The 22,487-nt window shown below is 33.9% G+C and overlaps 1 protein-coding gene across 2 annotated transcripts in view; it reads left to right on the forward strand.

Moving 5' to 3' along the window:
• Window positions 1-21,340, forward strand: part of LOC126823318 (NADH-cytochrome b5 reductase 3) — a 32,933-nt gene extending 11,593 nt beyond the window's left edge. For both annotated transcript variants that reach the window (XM_050552078.2, XM_050552076.2), the window contains exons 3-9: window positions 8,030-8,102; window positions 12,348-12,454; window positions 12,753-12,882; window positions 13,035-13,118; window positions 14,447-14,532; window positions 14,839-14,938; window positions 18,588-21,340. In XM_050552078.2, coding sequence (XP_050408035.1) covers window positions 8,030-8,102; window positions 12,348-12,454; window positions 12,753-12,882; window positions 13,035-13,118; window positions 14,447-14,532; window positions 14,839-14,938; window positions 18,588-18,760 — 753 coding nt within the window. In that variant the 3' untranslated portion in view covers window positions 18,761-21,340. The remainder of the gene's footprint in view (window positions 1-8,029; window positions 8,103-12,347; window positions 12,455-12,752; window positions 12,883-13,034; window positions 13,119-14,446; window positions 14,533-14,838; window positions 14,939-18,587) is intronic.
• Window positions 21,341-22,487: the final 1,147 nt, after the last annotated feature.

A 22,487-nucleotide genomic window follows, 5' to 3' on the forward strand; every position in this document is an offset into this window, starting at 1 on the left:
TGGTTCCTTTCGATATTTGCACATATCGGATCATAACTTCCTGAATTATGGCCCCTGATTGTACGAAAAATCACGTTTTTAGCTTGTGGTTATCTGGTTTAAAACAATGTTTGAATATATCGCCATTACACCGTAAGGAAGGATGAATTCAAATTTCGTGAAAATCAGACCAAAACTGCCTGGCTAAATGGCCGTTTTTTGTACGCAAATAGTGTAAAATTATGTAATACCAAGGTGGTGGACACTCTAAAAGTCACAATTTTTATCCAATTTTGATGAAACTTAAAATATATCTTAATATCCCAAATTCGATATTCGCGCATTTCAGATCATAACTTCCTGGATTATGGCCCCAGGTTGTATAAAAATTTGCCTTTTTTTTAGCTTGTTCTCTATACATCTCTTGCAAAATGTATCATGCCTGGCAACCGCTGGTTATACTTTGATTATGTAAACAGATACTGCTAGCTGTTAGTTATCGAGTTCAAATTCTGTCCACTGATTTGACTACAACTAAAATACTTAAAAATGTCATTCCATTTATTTCCTATTCCATTTTTATACGCCCACATTTTCATGTGGACTTATTATGCTGTTGCCCCCGTCTGTCCGTCCGTCCACAATTTATTTGTGGACACTCTACAGGTCACAATTTTTATCCGATGTTGACGAAACATGAAAAATAGGTCCCAAAGATCTTGGTTCCTTTGGATATTTGCATGTAATTGGACCATAACTTTAATGGATTATGACCCCCGATTGTACGAAAAATCATGTTTTTAGCTTGTGGACAACCCAAAGAACTCAAAGAACTTGGTTCCTTTTGATTTTCAGGCATATCGGATCGTAACTTCTGAATTATGGCTCCTGATTGTATGAAAAATCACGTTTTTAACTTGTGATCCCACTAGAGGTCACAATTTTTATGCGATTTAAAAAAAAGTTTGAATATGTGACCGTTACAGCCTAATAATGGTTAACTTCGAATTTCATGAAAATCAGACCAAAACTGCCGGACAAAATGGCCGCCCATCGTATGCAAATAGTGTAAAAATATGATATGGTATATCAAGGTTGGGGACCCTCTGGAGGTCACAATTTTTATTTGATTTTGATGAAACTTTAAATTTATGTATATTTTACAAAGATTCTGGTTCCTTTCGATAATCGAGCATATCTGAACTTGCTTCATAATTGACCCCTGATTGTTTGAAAACCACATTTTTAGCTTGTGGATCCGCAAGAAGTCACAATTTGTATTCAATTTTAAAAGAATGTTTAAATATATTACCGTTAGGCATCAAAGAAGGTTGAGTTCAAATTTCGTAATAATCTGACCCAAACTGCCAGTCAAAATGGCCGCTCCTTGTACGCAAAAAGTGTAAAAGTATGTCATACCAAGGTTGTGGACCCTCTAGAAGTCACAATTGTTATCAGATTTTGATGAAACTTAAAATGTATCTTTATTTGCGCATATCAGACTGTAACTTCCTGGATTAAGGTCCCTGACTACGAAAAATCAGGTTTTTTGTCCCTCGCCTTTAGAAGAAAGCAGGGGACTATTAAATGTGTTTGTCTGTCTGTCTGTCTGTCCGTCCGTCTCTCCGTCCATTACACTTTTTGGGACAAAATACATTGTAACTCTCTTCCTAATTGAGCTAGAATGTTCAAACTTGGTGTAGGTGTTTATTTTGTTAATGCCTTGATGGAGTTTGAAGATGAGTATTTTCTGCTTAGGGTAAGCAGAGATAAGCAATTTGATTGGTTGATGCTTTGAACACAATTTGATTGGTTGATGCTTTGGGACACAAAACTTTAGTTCTAATTAAGTGAGAGTGATGAAACTTGTTGTATAGATTCATTACATCAATATTCAATACCTGGACTAAGTTCGATAATGAGCATTTTCTGCTCAGGGTAAGCAGAGCGATAAGCAATTTGATTGGTCGAGACTTTGGAACACAATAACTCTCATTCTAATCGAGTTAGAATGTTCACACTTGGTGTAGGTGTGTATTAGGTGAATGTTCAAAGATGAGAATTTTCTGCTTAGGGTAAGCAGAGATAAGCAATTTGATTGGTTGATGCTTTGGGACACGATAACTTTAGTTCTAATTAAGTAAGAGTGAGGACACTTGGTGTATAGGTTTATTACATCAATACATTGACTAAGTTCGATAATGAACATTTTCTGCTGAGGGTTAAAGCAGAGCGATAAGCAATTTGATTGGTCGAGATTTTGGAACACAGTAACTCTCCTTTAATTGAGGTAGAATATTCAAACTTGGTGTAGGCGTTCATTAGGTGAATGCCTTGATTGAGTTCGATGATGACCATTGTCTGCTTATGGTAAGCAGAGATAAGCAATCTGATTGGTTGATGCTTTGAGGCACGATAACTTTGGTTATAATGAAGTGAGAGTGATGAAACTCCGAATATAGATTCATTATATCATTACCTTGACTAAGTTCGATGGTGAGAATTTTCTGCTTAGGCTAAGGAGCGGTAAGCAATTTGATTGTTCAAGACTACACTTTGGAACATAACAACTCTGCTTTTAATTGAGGTAGAATGTTTAAACTTAATGTAGATGTTCATTAGGTGAATCTCTTGACTGAGTTAAATGATTAACATTTCGAGCTAAAGCTAAGCAGAGCTAAGCAATTTCATTGGTCGATGCTTTGGGACAAGATAATCTTGATTCTATCTGATAGGGAGTGATGAAACTTAGGGTATAGTTTGATTGCTCAATACTTTTGAAAAAAATAAATGTGTGATTAATTAATGTGTCATCTATTTATTTTGGGATTTCGGCGAGGGACATCAGTCTCACTGTTGGCTTGTTAGCTTGTGGATTCTCTAGAGGTCACAATTTTTTATCCGATTTTATAAAAAGTTTAAATAATATACTCTTCAAAAAAAGTAGGGGATATTGAAATGCAAATAAATACCTATGCTGGTTGTGATATGATAAATAGTCATGGACACTTGACAGGCATTGAGAGTATGTTCACAGATGAAGAACTTATCGCCCCAACAGAACCACTGAGCTGCATGTGCGACGTGCAATAGCGCCATACCGCGTGGAAGGGGTTCATTGTCAAATTTGACACTTCAAGGAAGGGTTGATGAAAACTGCTGCGTCTTGCTTTATTCTATCCATGTTTGCTTTCCTATCGGTTCTTGCATAAGATTTACTGTTTAGCGTATCTTTGCTTTAGTGTGTTAGGTTTAACTTGCAATGAGACGCAGGGATCGAATTTGACGGACGCAAACACGCAAAATGCGTGTTGATTTTGTAGACTGTGTGTTACAAAATATGTTGCACGGAAAAAAGTGCGTGTAACATTTTTTTGCTTATTGTTACTGAATAACATGATTTCTTCTTTTACGCAAAATCAAGACCATAATTATGACCAAAAACGGAAATTCTATTGATTATTTTCCTTCCTTGCAAAATGTAAACAGTGGAAGATAAAAATGACAGATCGCCCTGCCCTATACCTTTCCCAACCATGAGTGACTGGGAGGCTTTTTGTGAAGGAGTTGATCCTTTCCTCGAACTAGAGGCCTGGCGAATTTTTTGCACATTGAATTGTGGTGATTTGGCAGAATCGATCCTCAGTAAAGATGACTGGGTATTTTTACAACTTTTCAATCGTGAGCTCCTTGTAGATTTCAAAAAAGACTTTCCAAGAGCCACTTTTCAAAGTATGAGAAATAGTAGCATAATTCTTTGCCTTTAAACTCAGGGCAGAAAGTGAAAACCTGGAGGAATTCCCAATCTTTTTAGCTGTGGCACCCCTACTGCAAAAAACTAATAAAAAATTTAGCGCATACACCCCCATAACCCAATAGAATTATTCCCAAAGCCCTCATTAGTTTTAAAAAAACCCCTTAAACTATAGAGTCAAACGGGTTTGGAGCCTTGAGTCTATGCAGATATGCATTGTAACGACAGCAATTTTCTTAGCCGAAATCTTTGCACAATTTTTGGAATAATCAACTCCATCTGTGACGTCACATGTGCTCCGGACCCCATCGACTATGCATAACAATTTTATTAGTTGCTATCTCTCATTAATACGCATAATGTTGACATTAATTATGCTCAGAGCTGCATACATGATCAATTGCATTGGGGAAAATTTCAAAGTAATCAGATGTAAAAATGGCTAAATATAGAGCATACGGAATGTTTGAATATATTGTAACGATTGGGTAAACGGATAGTAAAATGATTCAGATAACCCTTATTTTGTATCCGTTAACGAATTTCCGAATAGTAGTTTCAACACTAATTTATACACCGTGTTTACTCCTATATAATGGATTCGATTGACTTTAGATTGATACAGAGAGTTTAAGGTCTTAAGACCAGGGCTGTCGGTAATTTTTCACAGTTGATTTGCAGCGCTGCTAATCAAAAAGTCCAATTTTGCCAAATTTGATTAGCAAATTTAAAAATTGATTAGCAGTTTTTCAGTTTCAACGTAAAACACCAAAATAAAAAGATATTACTTTAATTCATAACAAATATGATTAGATTCCATTCTGACTATTTTTAGATTTTTTTAGCACTGCCACAAGTAGGCTACTTGTGACAGTTTGTGAATGTGATGTAGACATTTAGTTAGGTCTTACGTCTGAAGCCAATTCTTGACAGTGACTTCTGAAGCCTCACTCATTTTAGAAATCTTCGTTAGAAAACAATTTCGTCTTCTTTTTATCGTGTCGGGCGCACCTCGATTAACTAGACACACGCGATATAAACAATAATATTTTACGGGAATTTTTACTTTGATTTATCATTTTACAATACGTTAGCATGTATTTATTTTTTTTGTCCCCCGCCTTTCGAAGAAAGCAGGGGACTATTAAAATGGGTTCGTCCGTCTGTCTGTCCGTCTGTCTGTCCGTCTGTCCGTCCGTCTGTCTGTCCGTCACACTTTTTGGGACACAATAACTCTCTTCCTAATTGAGCTAGAATGTTCAAACTTGGTGTATGTGTTTATTAGGTCAATGCCTTGATGGAGTTCGAAGATGAGCATTTTCCGCTTAGGGTAAGCAGAGATAAGCAATTTGATTGGTTGATGCTTTGGGACACGATAACTTTAGTTCTAATTAAGTGAGATTGATGAAACTTGGTGTATAGTTTCATTACAGTAATACCTTGACTAAGTTTGATAATGAGCATTTTCTGCTCAGGGTAAGCAGAGCGATACGCAATTTGATTTTTATATGTGTCCTCTAATTATTTTCCTATTTCGGCGGGGGACATCAGCCTCACTGTTGGCTTGTTATATTTTATTTAGCATGTATTTATTTTTTTATATTTTATTTACAATGCGTGGGGGATACACTGGATTTATTTTTTTCAAAATGAATATGATAATACAGTGACCGCCCTAGACATTCGCCAATTCGCCAATGGCGACAATTATTTTTATTGGCGAATAAAGTGATGATACTGGCGAAAAATTTGGCGAATGAATTTTAGAGAGTGTTATTTCGTAAATCTGCTAATATTAAACTTGAAATCGTCTCGTTAAACGCTTCTTTCGATCGACTCGATGGAGTGTCTATTTTTAGTACATTAATTACTCTAGTCTCAATCTTACAAGTCGCAAATCAGTCAATGTTACAATATTACGCATTAAAACGACCGAAAGATCGAGTCTGGAGACTATAAAACACAGTTACGCCCCTTTTGTGTGGCACTGCGTTGTTTACATTCGCTTCACTACAAGTTTTCTTTACTTACGCAGCAAATAAATAAAACGCACATTAATGACAACTAATACTAGTAAACCCAAAATAAGGATAGATTCCTTTTTCCTTCCTACGACTACTGTTAGTCCAGAATCTACTTCCGTGAGTGAGCGTGTCATCTCGGACGCAAGTCCTTCGTTGGCTTCATCAACATGTGGACAAAAATTAGACCTTTAACCGAGACCGTCGAGCTAACCCTCAATGACCTCATGCTTATAAAAATGGATGGACCGGACATAAATTTCAAATCAGCGGTGTCTTAAAAAGAATCGTCGTGTCTTTTCTGTTATGACGATGAAGTAAATTAAATCATGTGACTGTGAAGTACGTCCTATAAACATTTTTTTGTTATCTGCATTCATTCTCTCAATAATGTGAACTTTTGCATGAACAAGGAGATAAAATAATATTCTTGTGTACTATATATAGAGGATATTTGTCGTTTTAGAGTGAATAACATATTTTATTTCATCGAGAAGCAAGAAAACTTATATTTTCACGAATGCGTAGCATGAGTGAAAACATAAACGTTTTCTTGCTTAGAGATGAAATAAAATATGTTATTCACGACAAAACGACAAATGTTCTATTTATTTTATGATTTTACAATCATTTTAGGTAAAAACAACTAGCCAGTGGAATAACACTTTTATTTCACTGATAAAACGCGATATTCCACTACTGATCATAAAATAAAAGTACATATTAAACATTTATTTTGTCCGCGATATCACCTCGGTGGAAGCGGACGTAAAATACAACAAACACACACACACATTTATTTTCATTTTTAATTAACAAACATATGAATAAAAATGATATAAAATATTTGGCTAAAACTTTCTGAATTGGCTAATAAAATTTTGAATTGGCTAAAAATTTGGCTAAAGGTTTTAAGAGCCTAGGGCGGTCACTGATAATATGTAACAGGCATTGCCTGAGTAGAGCGAAGCTGATTATTGTCAAATATAAAACCTTCATAATTAATTTTCTCAAGTGATACAAAAAATGTTAAATAATTTAGTTTTTCCAAATTGATTTTCATTTAGATCTAAATTGTATACATTAATTTTGTTTTTTAAGAAAGAACAAAAAAGTGTGAGAATTATTTTCATTGACGTCAAAAATATGTGACGTCATTGATTAGACGCGTCATAGAAATAGTTCTATGAGGCGCGTAATCTCGCTTGGGTGAGATTTGGTGGATAGAATTATTTTTGTTAGTTACGTGATCTTGCTTGGACGAGATTTGGTAAGTTGACATGCGCATTGCCTGTTTTGCCCAGTGTATCCGGTTCCGGCTGAATTTTTTTTTAATCAACAGTCTGTGGGTGACATTTTCAATTACGCTCCTGTGTTATCGGAAAAGAGCTTTGCTCAAGCACCGCACTTCGCGGTGCTTTAGAGCTTCGCTCTATATAATTACTTGATGTCTCGCAACGTGAGTGGTACTACTTGATTCCCTATTTCCGGTTTAATAGTCCCTATTCATAGAGTTATGTCCCTGTGTTATATATTATTGTGTCTGGGTAGTTCGAGAAGAAAATGTCACACGGAGAATTGAGTTTTGTTTATAAAATTTTATTCAACATTTTATACACATTGAAAGTGTTGAGTAAGCCTTCTAGTCTTCAAAATGTGGATTATTCTTGTGCCAATATCCAAAATGACAGGCATATTAATGATTCGCAGTATCTGCGAATCAAAAACGTTAGATTTTAATTTTTGGTTAGCAACGGACAAAATATATATCGCAAATTGCGCTATGATACTGGTTGTCGGCAGTCCTGCTTGAGACGAACAAGTATATTGATATTAAATGTTTTGTATACTAAACGTTAGCATCGGCCAAACAAATTCTAAAAATTATCTGATAATTAAGGAGTTGTAACTCTTAACAGATTTGCATGTATTATAAATGTTACACAACTTACAAAAGTGAAAATATGCGACAACTCTTGTTGACTGCTCCGACGATTTAGCTGCTGTGGGCGTATGTATCATTGCCTGGCAACCTATCTTTGCTGATGTAAATAACTTTCTAAAATTATATGTTAAAATGTGGAGGAATTCAAACATCCCAAAAATGTCATTTGAATATTTTATTCGGCAAACAGAAAGTGTGTTGGTCTTAGTTAGACTAACAGTCAAATGTTAATTTTGAACACTGGACAATCAGGTGTTAATTTTGGAACATGAGACAACAAAGCAGCCATTTAATTCTTGTATGAAATAATGTTGAAATTGATTATTACAGGAGATCAGCCATGATACAAGAAGATTTCGATTTGCTCTTCCTTCACCACAACATATACTTGGATTACCAGTTGGTAAGATATTTATTGTGATTAATCAGTATTCATATCCTGTACACGTAGAAAAAAAATTCAGAATATAGTTTGACTTGAACCAGGGTTGGAAACTGAAGGTGAAATGAAATGGGGGTTTAACGTCTTACTGTTCTGCACTGACTGGACTAATGAAGACAGGGAAATGACATTGTAAATTGTGTTTACCTCCCTTGGAACAGACGTCACAGACAAAGCATTGGAAGTTATAAAAACATACTTTAGGCCATACAAAAAAAAAAATATTATGGTTCTCTGAAAATCCTTCCCATGCGGGAGGGAGGTTTTTATTTTTGTGTTTTAATATTATCAAAGGCTACTTGACTTGTCACAAACATCACATTTCAAGGCACTACATTTATCTCATATAGTAATGTCTTATTATCCAGTACCATTTATCAGGGTTTGTACTCAATAACTGATCGTAGAGTACACTTTTGATTTCAAATTTCCTGTTTCAGGGGAAATGGTGATTAACGATAATTACTTTTTTTAAAAATAAAAATGGGTCATGAATCCATTTTAACTGATACAGGACAGGGTATATGATAAGAAAAATAAATTGATTAGCACTTATTGGATATTTACAGAAAAAGTGCTAATCAATCTGAAAATTGCCAGCAGTTTCTCTTGATTGAATAGCAAATATTTAAATTTCATGGTATTGTATTAAACGATTTCTGCAGGCCATAATTTCTACCGGTATGGCCTACAATTGGCACACCTCGCAATTTTTCAGATTCAATTTCGGTAGAGTTCTCAAATTTACGTTCATAATATTCCTAGAAAATTAGGTGTTTTCATAATACGATAGAGTAAAAGCGTGCCGACCCTACGACGGTAGGCTACCTGCTTCACATTTACGCCAGTAATAGTCCTTCAAAATTACATGTCTTTCTTTATATGGCAGAAAATGAAAGCAAAATATCTCATTAAAATACAGATCTATATTTTGTTTCGTTTTTTTATACTTTCGATGGCCTACATTACAAAAAGATCTGACAAGTTATAGCGATAGGTCACGTCGGGGTCAAAAGACCGACTTTTGACCTATGACGTCAGACATTTGATTAACCAATCAGCATTGATTAGTGGATTACCTACAGTTCCGGTCAAAAAAGGTCAAACACTCGATTCGACAGACCATTTGATTGGCTGACCCCTCATTTCAAGCAGAACACGAGATTCGACAGACCATTTGATTGGCTGACCCCTCATTTCAAGCAGAACACGAGTTAAATAAGTCTGCCAGATCCAAGTGTAGTAATGACAAGTAAAACGTAATTTTGAACTATAAAAATGAAACGAAATAGGATCTGTGTTTTAACCAGATTGGTCGAAACATTGATTGTCTTCATTACAAAACGATATTTAAAAATTCCACTGTAGCAAAAAGCATCGACACCCGTATGCAATACATGCATTGTCGCTACCTTTTTGTTATTTGTCCACGTGGCCCTTTTTCCCGTCAAAATGAACCATGGCCATTTTAGTCGCAAAGTAGTTTGTTAAACGAATAAAAATTAAACTGATGTGTATAGCTAATAACAGTGCACGATTCGGGTGGATACATTTTTCATATTATAGCCTACGGAATATTTTGTTGTTCAGTAAATGGAAAATGATTAAAATGTTGTATGATGGCAAATAGGTTGCCAGATGGGAACACGTGGTCAATTCTTACGATCGGAAATGGTTACAGATAAAAAATTATTGTTTTATGAATAATTATCAAGCTTGTATATTTACGGGATTATCAAATAGTCTGTACTTGTTACTTTGTTAGATCGTAAACTGAATGACTGTTACAATGTTAGCTTGCAATTAGTTTATTGACTAATCTTTGACTACTTTTAATCTTGTCGACCGACATGAAGGTGATTAAAATGTCCGTACGCAGTGGAACGGTAAATAATGTTTGTTCAACATTTTTTCACCCCAAATTTATTTAGGACAAGAATTTATTAACTTTCTGTTAATCAAATTAATATTTGATTCGCACTTACGTCGTTTTTGTTTAGCAAACTGCGATGCGACACTGGTTATCATATTCCCTGATACAGGAGTATCTGAAAACAAGAATAATTCGTAATGTAATAAAAAGATTAAAATAGCATTAAGATATCTGTGTAACTATTTTCAGGGATGTTCCCATATAAATATTAATGCTGGGAAGTAATCTTGGGCAAGGGGCTGGTAGCTGTCACCTTCTGAAATAATAGCAGGGGGTTGGTTGGGGTAGGCGGTATTCGATGAAGCTGGATAATCTCTTGGTTCAGTTTTGTCGTTTTCTTATGTTAGCTTTTTATATAATAAATGGAAAGAGATTTGCCAGTTCTTCATTGTGAAAATTCTGCCATAGTTCATACTATGAAGAAAAATTACAACGTTTTACCATGATGAAATGTTATGGATATCTAGTCTAGTTTCGATCACTGGACAAAATGCTGTGCACTGCAGGTGATATGTGAACAGGGCTTATGTACAGTTTTATACTTACCGGGTACATACAAATTTATGTTGTTTCGAAGTTTGTACTTCCATAAATACTTATTCTTGCACCATTTTGTGGAACAAGGCCCAGGAATACATTGATTTTCAGCGATTTTCGATAATTACTGCTCGAGTTATGGCCCTTGATCACTTCAAAAAATCTTGTGGACGCTCTGGAGGTCAATGTTAATATCCGATTGACTTTAAATTTATACACAGTGTTTAAGGTCATGAGACGAAGAAGCCTATTGATTTTCAACGAATTTCGATAATTACTGCCAGAGTTATGGCCCTTGATCACTTTGAAAAATCTTGTGGACGCTCTAGAGGCTAAAGTTATCATCCGATTGATTTCAGATTGATACACAGACTTTAAGGTCTTGAGACGAACAAGTATATTGATTTTCAATGAATCTTTATGACTTGAACAGCTAAATCCATGATGTTAAAAGTTTCATATACTAAACGTTAGCATGGGGCAGAACTTTATAAAAACCAAACAAATTCTAATGGTTTTCTGATAATTACTTAATGAGTTGTTACTCTTAATCAGATTTTAATGTATTACAGGTATAAATGTTTCATTACAGAAAAAAGTAAAAATATGCGACAACTCTTGTTGACTGCCCGGACTATATAGCTGCCGTGGGCGTATGTTTTGTTGCCTGGCAACCTATCTTTGCTCTTTAAATTAAGGGGGGTTGGATGTCCGAATAGTTAGCGTGTGCACGCTGTATCATAAGGTCTGTCATTGAGTCAACTGGCGTGGTTTCGATTTCCCGGTTGTACGTGACAAGGAGTAGGGATGCTTGTCCAACCTCGTGGGTTTTCCCGGTCCTCCAATTTCCTCCCACTGGCATCTGCTAAAGACCACTACATGCGAGCGAATTATTGAAATAAAATTGAACCATATGTTAGTCCCAAAAGGGCCTTGTTTGTGTCGAGTGGACGTTAAACCCCATTTCTCTCTCTCTCTTTAAAGTAGTGATAGCATTATATTATATCTTTAACAAATTATTGGGTTTTATTTTGGTAGAGAAGTGATCTAACGTACTAAAATAATGAGTGACGGGTGTGGACACATAAAAAGAGTTATAACTTGGTAAACATTTAATTCTGGGTTAATAACAAAATAACATGTGTGACACTTCTGGTGGTATGTTTCCACTGTCCATATAAGTTATTAGTCTAATTAACCAATCATAATTAATTACGTAATATTTGACCAATTAGATAATTGAAAGTCCAAACCCAAAGCTACAAAACTATCATATCTCTGCGCATTCGTCAGACAGCCGCTAAATTCCAGAGTGAGAAGATGTAGCAATTTCTATCAGCAGACTCCCAGCGAGTGGGTGGAATGGGATTGAGAGAATGACTTCATTGTAATCTATGCTTATGTAACTAGTGCTTGATATATAAAATGTGAAAACAAACTGATGCATTGTTATTCGTGGTAAGACAAACGTCTTAACTAATAAGAAGATAACTGTCTAACGGCAAGGAGATAGTAAGAAGAAAATTAAAAACGTGAAAAGGAGGCCAAAGAAGACAATTAAAAATACTAGATGATCACAAGGCTATTAAGAATTAAGATATGTAATAAGAAGAGAGTGCATAGGTCATATGTAGGATGTGATGACCAGATTTGCTTGGCCCACTTTCCACGTCTGACAAACGACCCATGGTGCTACTGTATTTGGCATTAATTTATTTTATTAATGTATTTTATAGGTCAACATATTTATCTAACAGTACGTATTGATGGACAGACAGTAATAAGACCTTATACTCCAGTCTCTAGTGATGATGATAAGGGATTTATGGATCTCGTTGTTAAGGTATATAATTTAACTGATTAAGTTATATGTTTAAAACATACTAACATTGCTTTATAGTCACATTTGTGTAATTGAGGACTTCAACTTTATGGAGTATAAACTAAATAAAAATTGACAACAATGAAAACTACAGACTGCAATAGCAATTTATTTTAAAGCAAAGTGATGGCACTTTGAAAGAAAATGTACAATGAAATATATTTTCAATACTTAAATGTAATTTTTTTTCCCCAATTGCATGTAGAAATTGTATTAGGTAGGATTGGCATTAATGAATTTTAAACAATAATTTTTACAGATTTACTTTAAAAATGTACATCCTAAGTTCCCTAATGGTGGCAAACTATCTCAGTATCTAGAGAATATGGCCATTGGTGATTATATTGATGTCCGAGGTCCTAATGGACTTCTTAAATATGAAGGCAAAGGTAATTGATTTTTCTTCATCTAAAGCTTAAGTTTTCATTATTCTACATTTTTGTAAAAGATATCTCACATACAGTATACATGTAGAAAGCATTCTTAATTTTCCATGAAAAAACCTGGGTGTTAATTGATAGCTGTACTACTATTACTATAGGTGTATTTAAGATTAAACCGGAGAAAAAAGCAGAGCCTGAAACAAAAGTTGCAAAGAAAATTGGTATGATTGCTGGTGGAACTGGTAAGATTTTGTTTTTGCTCTCAGATGGTGAATAGTTAATCCCCCTTACCCTAGTAAATAAAAGTCCATAAAGGGTCCTTTTAAAAATGCTTTATGTAAGAGCTAAATCTGCCTAAAGCAAATCTTTCGTTTGGCCTCAAATGTTATATAAAGCATTAATTAGACATTTATTCACATGCCAAGCCCATGTTCAACTTTGTAGACTATCGGATGGTTTTGATTTTCAATGGATTTAAACACGATTGCAAGTGAATAATGTAATAAATAAAACAAATGGATAATCAAGACTTTGTTTATTATCGTAAAAACAGTAGCAATGACAATCGAAACTGCATGTACACTGTTTATCAAATGGCCATAACTCTGTGTACATGAAGTAATTTGACTGAAATACTCCCTTTTTGTCCCCGGCTTTCGAAGAAAGCAGGAGACTATTAAAATGGGTTTGTCTGTCCGTCACACTTTTTGGGACACAATAACTCTTTTTCTAATTGAGCTAGAATGTTCAAACTTGGTGTAGTTGTTTATTAGGTCAATACATTGATGGAGTTTGAAGATGAGCATTTTCTGCTTAGGGTAAGCAGAGATAAGCAATTTGATTGGTTGAAGCTTTGGGACACGATAACTTTAGTTCTAATTGAGTGAGAGTGATGAAACTTGGGTGTACAGTTTCATTACATCAATACCTTGACTAAGTTCGATAAGGAGCATTTTCTGCTCAGGGAAAGCAGATCGATAAGCTATTTGATTAGCCGAGACTTTGGAACACAGAGATAAGTAATTTGATTGGTTGATGCTTTGGGGCACGATAACTTGGGTTATAATTAAGTGAGAGTGATGAAACTCTGTCTATTGATTCATTCTGCTTAGGCTAAGGAGCAATAACCAATTTGATTGGTCAAGACTTTGGAACATAACAACTCTGCTTATAATTGAGGTAGAATGTTTAAACTTGATGTAGATGTTCACTAGGTGAATGTCTTGACTGAGTTCAATGATTACCATTTCGAGCTAAAGCTACGCAGAGCTAATCAATTCCATTGGTCGATGCTTTGGGACAAGATAATCTTGATTCTATCTGATAGAGAGTGATGAAACTTAGTGTATAGTTTGATTGCTCGATACTTTTGAAAAAAATAATGTGGGATTAATTAATATGTGTCATCTATTTATTTTGGGATTTTGGCGGGGGACATCAGCCTCACTGTTGGCTTGTCATTATCTTTTTTTTAACAATTATAGTTGCTGTTTATCTAAATCTTGCATAAATGCATCCTTAACTAAAACGATGCTTGATGATTGAATTAAATGACTTTTAATATTTAAAGGTATAACACCAATGTTGCAGTTAGTTAGACAAGTATTTAAAGATCCAGAAGACAAAACTGAACTTTATCTTCTCTTCGCTAACCAGGTAAATAATAATTGATAGCTAATTAAGTTTCTATGTTTATTTGTTAAACTGAAGTTTCTAATATCACAACAAATCTACTGAGTGGTTAACATGATGTTATTTATAAATGACGCTAAACAGACACGCATTCAAATTTTAGTGCTTGTATCCAGATTTAAAATATTTTTACACTTAGCTAATCCACTAATACTGAGAATGATATTTACATTATGGTGTATTTATAATATTATATTATTTACAAACTAAGATAGATATTTACATTATGGTGGATTTATGATAATTATAATGGATTTATGATATTTTCAGACAGAGAATGATATTTTATTACGACCTGAATTAGAAGACATACAACAAAGTCATCCTAATCGTTTTCATCTGAACTTCACATTAGATCGTCCTGAAGCAGGTAAATACAATGTATTTTAAACACCAATCAGCATTATAAATTTGGTATAGCGTGTTATCCATACATTCAGTTAAAGTAAGCTTTTACATAGTAGAGTAGTTGTAGGGCAATTCAGTAAAAATTATATTTTACAGAAATTATTCCATTATCTTTGGAGTTTTTGCACTAATTTCTTTCATAATCATTTAATATCAAGTCTTTGTTTAAAAACTTGTAAAAATCGTTTAACATTACCAAAGTTCATCTAATTTGTACTTGTGTCCAGTTTAAAGCTGACCATTCAATTTTGATAATGAGTGTCCAATTTTACAAGTTTTTAATTTCTTGATTACTGTTAAAAAATGAACAATCCAATGGATTATTGATGTATAATGATTAATTTTTGAACAGTGGTCAGGAAATTAAACACATGTAAATTGGACACTCGTTATCAAAATTAATCAGTTGGTTTTAAACTGGACACAAGTACAAATTAGATGATTTTTTTGTGATTTTAAATGATTTTTATGAGTTTTTAAACAAAGATTTGATATTAAACGAGTGTGAAAGAAATTAGTGCTAGATACACAAGATTAAATGATACCTGGGTTACAGATTCAGGCTTTGTCCAGCACAAAACCTCTGGTGCCTGTAATTTTGTCCGGCACTGATATGTCGTTTTTGGTGATTTTATTAATACATGCCCAGCATTAAGTTGAAAATGTCAGGTACTATTTCATTAGTGCCTGACATTTTGTCAGGTACATCTATAAAAGCGTTATTTCCAGGCCTGCAAGACACTGTTGCCATTGCAAGCCATTGCTAAGAAAAATAGTCTGTTTTGACGTGCTTGAATCTGGGGATGCAGTTGATATTAAATTTGCCAGACAGTTAAAGTTATCCAGTCTTGATCGATCATACGACTGAATAGCATATTTTCTACTTGGCATTTAACTGGTTCAATTAGAAATCATTTGATTGTAGTCCTGTTTTTAAGGGGCAAATATATTATGCTGAAGCTTTACAAAAACTAAATGGACTCGCAAGTTTTGTGTGACTGACTGACTTATTTTGATCTACCATTTCCTGCAACTGATTTGGATAGTCTGAGCTTATTTTCAAGCCTTATCACCTGAAACGGCCAATGGAAGACTCCAAAAAGTAAAGAAGTGTTATTTTTTTTATTATAAAATTAGTAATCTATAAGATTGAAAACAAAAACAATGGTAGATTATCTCTTATGTTTGAGAATAGCAATTAAATATATTTTGAAACACTACAGATGAATAAAGATGGCAGTGTGAAATCAATTGAAACTAATTACAAATACTTACACTTGGATTGATTGATTTGAATAATATTTGGTAATATATTTATCTCAAATTACATAAATCATACCTCTTACTACACTTAATCGTAAACATGATATGGTTCCCTTCCCCAAATTCCATTAAATTACCATAAAAATATTTGTTTTTCCTTTTTGTATAGGTATATTGATGTTTATTGTTGTTATTTTGATACGCCCACATTGAAATGTGGTCTTATATTTTGTCGCCCCTGTCCGTGGACACTCTAGAGGCTAAAGTTAATATCTGATTGACTTTAAATTTATACACAGTGGTTAAGGTCATGAGACGAAGAATCCTATTGCCTATTGAATTTCAGCGATTTCCGATATTTACTGCCAGAGTTATGGCCCTTATCACTTTGAAATATTTTGTGGACACTCTAGAGTGTTAATATCCAATTGACTTTAAATTTATACTGTGTTTAAGGTCATGAGATGAAGGATCCTAGTCATTTTCAACAATTTCCGATAATTACTACCAGAGTTATGGCCCCTTGATTACTTTGAAAAATTTTGTCGATTCTCTAGAGCCTAAAGTTGATATAAATTTTTCAAGGTCATAAAACAATGATTTCTGATAATTACTTATTGGGTTATTACTTGTAATAAGATTTTCATGTGTTGTAAACATTCTCCTTACTGACAAAAGAAAAAATATGCGACAACCCTTGTTGACTGCCCAGACGACTTAGCTGCTATGGGTGTATTTTTGGTTGCCTGGCAACCTATCTTATTATTTATAGTAATGATGCATGATTTGCATTTTCGGAAAAATATAAATTTTCTTGCGCTTAATCTATGCTAAGATTGATTTAACATTTAATTAAGAAAACCAGTCCAAATACCAATGCTAGATATTCTTCTGACTTGGATTCAGTTGAATTTAATGCATGCTTATCAATTTGGTTCATGGCAAATAAAGATGGCAACCATCTTGTTACTAAGGGGATGCTCGATTGAACGTTTCGGAATTGAATTCTGTAAAACCCCAAAATAGTGACAATCAAGTGGAAATGGTATTTGGAACTAGAACGCATGCGCCGGCTGCATGAGAAAATATCTCAACCAACCATAATGCTGAAACATATTTATTAGGTTTAATTACGTCACGATTTTGCTCACACCACCTCCGTTGTCGGGACTGACAGAATTGCGACAGGACAGAATTCTGTGTCACTCGATATTGCAATTCCGTCAATTCGCAACGTTCCGGTCTGACAATCAAGCATCTGCATAGAGAGCAGCATAGATTGCTGGAATGTTCAATTTGTCATATCTTTGTAAATACTAAAGGGAATTGACCATTTTATTACTGATATTTCTATTAGTGATTAAACTTTCACAATATTGTAGTTTGAAAGGGATTCTATTGTGTTAAAATCATGCATCACATCACTAAAATCAAAGTATAATTTTTTTTTATATAAATGGAAACATCAGTATAAAGCTGTAAAAAATTTATAATATGATGGTATGAGAAAACGTCAGTAAGATATAAAGGCTTATATAAATATGTGTGTGCTGTCGTTAGATCTCCTGTGATGCTTATTACACAATGAAAACCGCTTTACATTAAGATAGAACATATTTTGGACTTTTGAAATGATATTATCTATAAACAATCTGTGCCTTTAGGGGTATCTTCTCATTTATATAAAATTGGTTTAACTGTCATTTTTCTAAATTAGTGGATGATGAAAAATATAATAAAAGTGTGTTTCTTTTGATCAGACATTAAGCATTAAGGATAGAGTATTAGTTGAATTATCTGTCAGTATACTAGATTGTGGGTTATTTGCCCAGATTATCTGAATGTACCCCAAATAAAACAATACAGTATCATGAGAAAACTAATTTCCACAACTTCCCGTCAAATAAAGACAGTTCGTTCATCCGCCTATCCATCACCCTTGTTTGGACACAACTCAGCTTCTAATCAAGGTAGAATTTCAAACTTTGTATATATTATGTTCATTTGTCTTGGCAGAGTTTTATGATAAAGAGGAGCCGAGATAAGCAGTTTGATTTTTCAAGACATTTGTGACACAATAACTCTGCTTCTAATTTGGGGAGAGTTATGAAACTTGGTGTGGAGTTTCATTATGTTAATACCTTGACTCTAGTTCGATAATAAGTATTTTCAGCTCAAGTTAAGCAGAATGGTAAACGAATTGATTACTTGATGCTTTATAAAAAGATAATGAATGAGTGTCATCTATTTATTTTGGGATTGAGGTGGGGGACTGGAGCCTCGCTGTTGGCCTGTTTGATTTAAAATATTTGTTTACTAACAAGTTTAAATGCTGTATTTATTTCTAGGATGGAAGCATTTCAAGGGATTTGTAGATTCAGATATGATTAAGAAGAGCCTACCACCTCCTGGAAATGACAGTCTAATAGTTATGTGTGGGCCACCACCAATGATCAACTTCGCTTGTATCCCAAATCTAGACAAACTGGGTTATCCACCTACTACTCGTTTTGCTTATTAAATTTCATGTTTTGAAGCTTATATTTGCTTGTTAATGATAAGTAAATAATAAAATAAAAACTGTCTAGTTTATAAATTGATATTAAAAAATGTCATTATTCTTAAGTATTAGATTGGGTTGATTATGGAAACATGAACAAATAAAACGAGGAATACAACCAGCTCTGTTTAATAAATAACATTTATGTTTGTTTTTATAGTCACTTTAAACAGTGAATATATTTCTTAATGATGATATAATGACCTTTAGAAATAATATAATGATTAAGTATTTATAGATATATCATTGATTTGTATGTTATTTTCTCAAATACAGTTTATAGATTTCATTGATTAATTATCCTTTATTACATTTCCACATTACATTTCTTAATACAAGAACATGTATTCACCCGAAAGAGCCTTTTATACTTCTTGCTTCATAAAGCCAATCACATTCTTGCATAATTTAAAATGGTGTTCATTAAAATGTGTCTGTAACAAATTGTAATTGATAATTATTTGAAGGAAAACAGTACAAGATTTAGATGTAAAAAGATAAAGGTTGTTATTGATTACTGAGTGTTATCAAAAACATAATAACACCATGCTTCATTAAAGCTAGAAAATGATGGAAAAAAACAAGCACATGTAGGTGTGACATATATAATACATGATGAATAGGGTATTATGACATTAAAAGTGTTTTTTTTATGTTATTTTTTTTACATTTAGATCAGACACAGCTACAAGATTTCTAAAATATTATCATGTCAAAAATATGTCGAAAAGATGTGGGTCATGTTTAATATGGTAGATAAACCAAATGGTAGATAACAAGTGAAGTTGGTATTGAATTAAACTCCTTTTCCTCCCGTGATTCTGTCAAGTTATAAACCTATAACGGTAAATCTCTTTGATCTTTGGTTCATATTCTATGCCTGGAATAAATTGGGGTCTGAAAGTCGGGGGCGGCTTTGAATATATACAGGGGAATTTGGAGTTATTCTTCTGAAGTTTTTCTTAAAACCTGCAATGGGTTATTCTTCCTGGGTAGATTTCTATTTTCCATAAGAAAACATGTAATTTGTATATTAGTAACCCACAGGTCCAAAATAGGCATCTTTCGTGATACAAAATTGTGCTCTTAATCATTCTGTATCATTGTCTGGTTTACATATATAATTATTTATTATTATAAAATGGTTATTGGGTGCATTTTTAGATAGGATGTTATATATAATAACTTCTGGAAATGGGTGGAGGTATTTTATGATTAAATGTGAATGGCCTTTTGAGATGAATGAGTGATGGTGGTTTCCACTTTTTCTACAAATCTTCTTTGATTGGCATTATTTATATATAATTAGTTGATGAACATATAAACACAAGGTACAATATTATGGATACACATACAATTACTGAGTTTAGTCTTTATCATGCAAATTGTACCTTGTGTTAAACTACAAATACTTATTATATTTTTCATATTATGTATACTTTTTCATTGATACTTGCAGTCATTCTGATTTGTTGTCTTTTGCCCATGTCATTGACTTGAAAAATGACATTGTATAATTACTAGATGTAAAACATCATTCAAATTGTTTATAATGAAGAATTATAAAGAAAAGTTGATAGTGCTAATATTGTTATTTCCCTGTGTTTAAATTAAATATGCCTTTCCTAGTTTTTATACGCCCACATTGAAATGTGGTTGTATATTGTCTTCGCCCCCGTCCACCCGTCCGGCATCCACAATTGCTTGTGGACGCCCTAGAGGCTAAAGTTAATATCCGATTGACTTTAAATTTATACACAGTGTTTAAGGTCATGAGATGAAGAAGTCGACTGATTTTCAGCGATTTCAGATATTTACTGCCAGAGTTATAGCCCTTGATCACTTAAAAAAAAATCTTGTGGACGGTTTAGAGACTAAAGTTAATATCCGATGGACTTTAAATTTATACACAGTGTTAACGGTCATGAGATGAAGAATCCTATTGATTTTCAGCTATTTCCGATAATTACCGCCAGAGTTATGGCCCTTGATCACTTCAAAATATCTTGTGGACCTCTAGAGGCCAAAGTCAGAGTTAAATTTATTTGCAGTGTTTGAGGTCATGAGACGAAGAATCCTATTGATTTTCAACGATTTCTGATAATTACTGCCAAAGTTATGGCCCTTGTTGTGACGCTCTAGAGGCTTATGTTATCATTCGATTGACTTCAGATTGATACACAGAGTTTAAGGTCTTGAAACGAACAAGTATATTGATTTTCAATGTATTTTGATAACTTGAACAGCTAAATCCATGATATTAAATATTTCGTATACTAAACTGAGCATGGGGCAGAAATTTATAAAAACCAAACAAATTCTAATGATTTTCTGATAATTACTTAATGAGTTGTTACTCTTAATCAGATTTTAGTGTATTATAAATGTTTCCATACTGAAAAAGTGAAAATATGCGACAACTCTTGTTGACTGCCCGCACAATTTAGCTGCTGTGGGCGTATGTTTCGTTGCCTGTGAACCTATCTTTGTATGTTTTGTCTGAAAATAAAATGGACTTTGTATACCATTTACTAAAAACTATCCGTGAGAGAAACTGTGTTACTTATGTGTTGATAATTCTGATGGAATCCTTAATATGGCAAGAGGATTGGTGACCGGGTAGTGCATCAGAATATGTCAGTGTGGCTTATAATAAGAACCTTTCACTGCCAACTGGTGTGGATTAGCGGATAAGCGTGTTCAAGGTCCCGTGTAGCCTACACATTGTTTGATACCTGCAAATTGACGTTGGATACTGCCACAATATATGTTCTGCTACAATATATGTTCTGCATGTTTCATCTTTCCAACAAATGAATGTTCATAATAGTTCAAAAACTATCCCTTTTCATTACCTTTTCCCCGATTGACCAATGATGTTACCAGTGCAAAGTTTATAATGATAACAAGCCAACAGCGAGGCTGATGTCCCCCTTCGAAATCCCAAACTAAATAGATGACATATTAATTAATCGCACATTTATTTTTTTCAAAAGTATCGAGCAATCAAACTATACACTAAGTTTCATCACTCTCTATCAGGTAGAATCAAGGTTATCTTGTCCCAAAGAATCGACCAATGAAATTGATTAGCTCAACTTCGCTTCAGCTCGAAATGTTAATCATTGAACTCAGTCAAGACATTTACCAAATGAACGTCTACATCAAGCTTAAACACTTTACCTCAATTAAAAGCAGAGTTGTTATGTAACAAAGTCTTGACTAATCAAATTGCTTAGCGCTCCTTAGCCTAAGCAGAAAATTCTCATCATCGAACTTAGTCAAGGTAATGATATAATGAATCTATACTCGGAGTTTCACCACTCACTTAATTAAAACCAAAGTTATCGTGCCCGAAAGCATCAACCAATCAGATTGCTTATCTGCTTACCGTAAGCAGACAATGTTTATCCCGAACTCCATCAAGGCATTCACCAAATGGACGCCTACACCAAGTTTGAACATTCTACCTCAATTAGGAGAGTTATTGTGTTCCAAAGTATCGACCAATCAAATTGCTTATCGCTCCGCTTACCCTGGGCAGAAAATGCTCCTTATCGAACTTAGTCACGGTATTGATGTGATATACACCAAGTTATCGTGTCCCAAAGCATCGACAAATCAAATTGCTTATCTCTGCACTTGCTGTATAGTTTTATCACATCAATAACTTGACTAAGTAGATGTT

Source organism: Patella vulgata, chromosome 6 (genome assembly GCF_932274485.2).
Source record: "Patella vulgata chromosome 6, xgPatVulg1.2, whole genome shotgun sequence".
Classification (NCBI taxonomy): Eukaryota; Metazoa; Mollusca; class Gastropoda; family Patellidae; genus Patella; species Patella vulgata.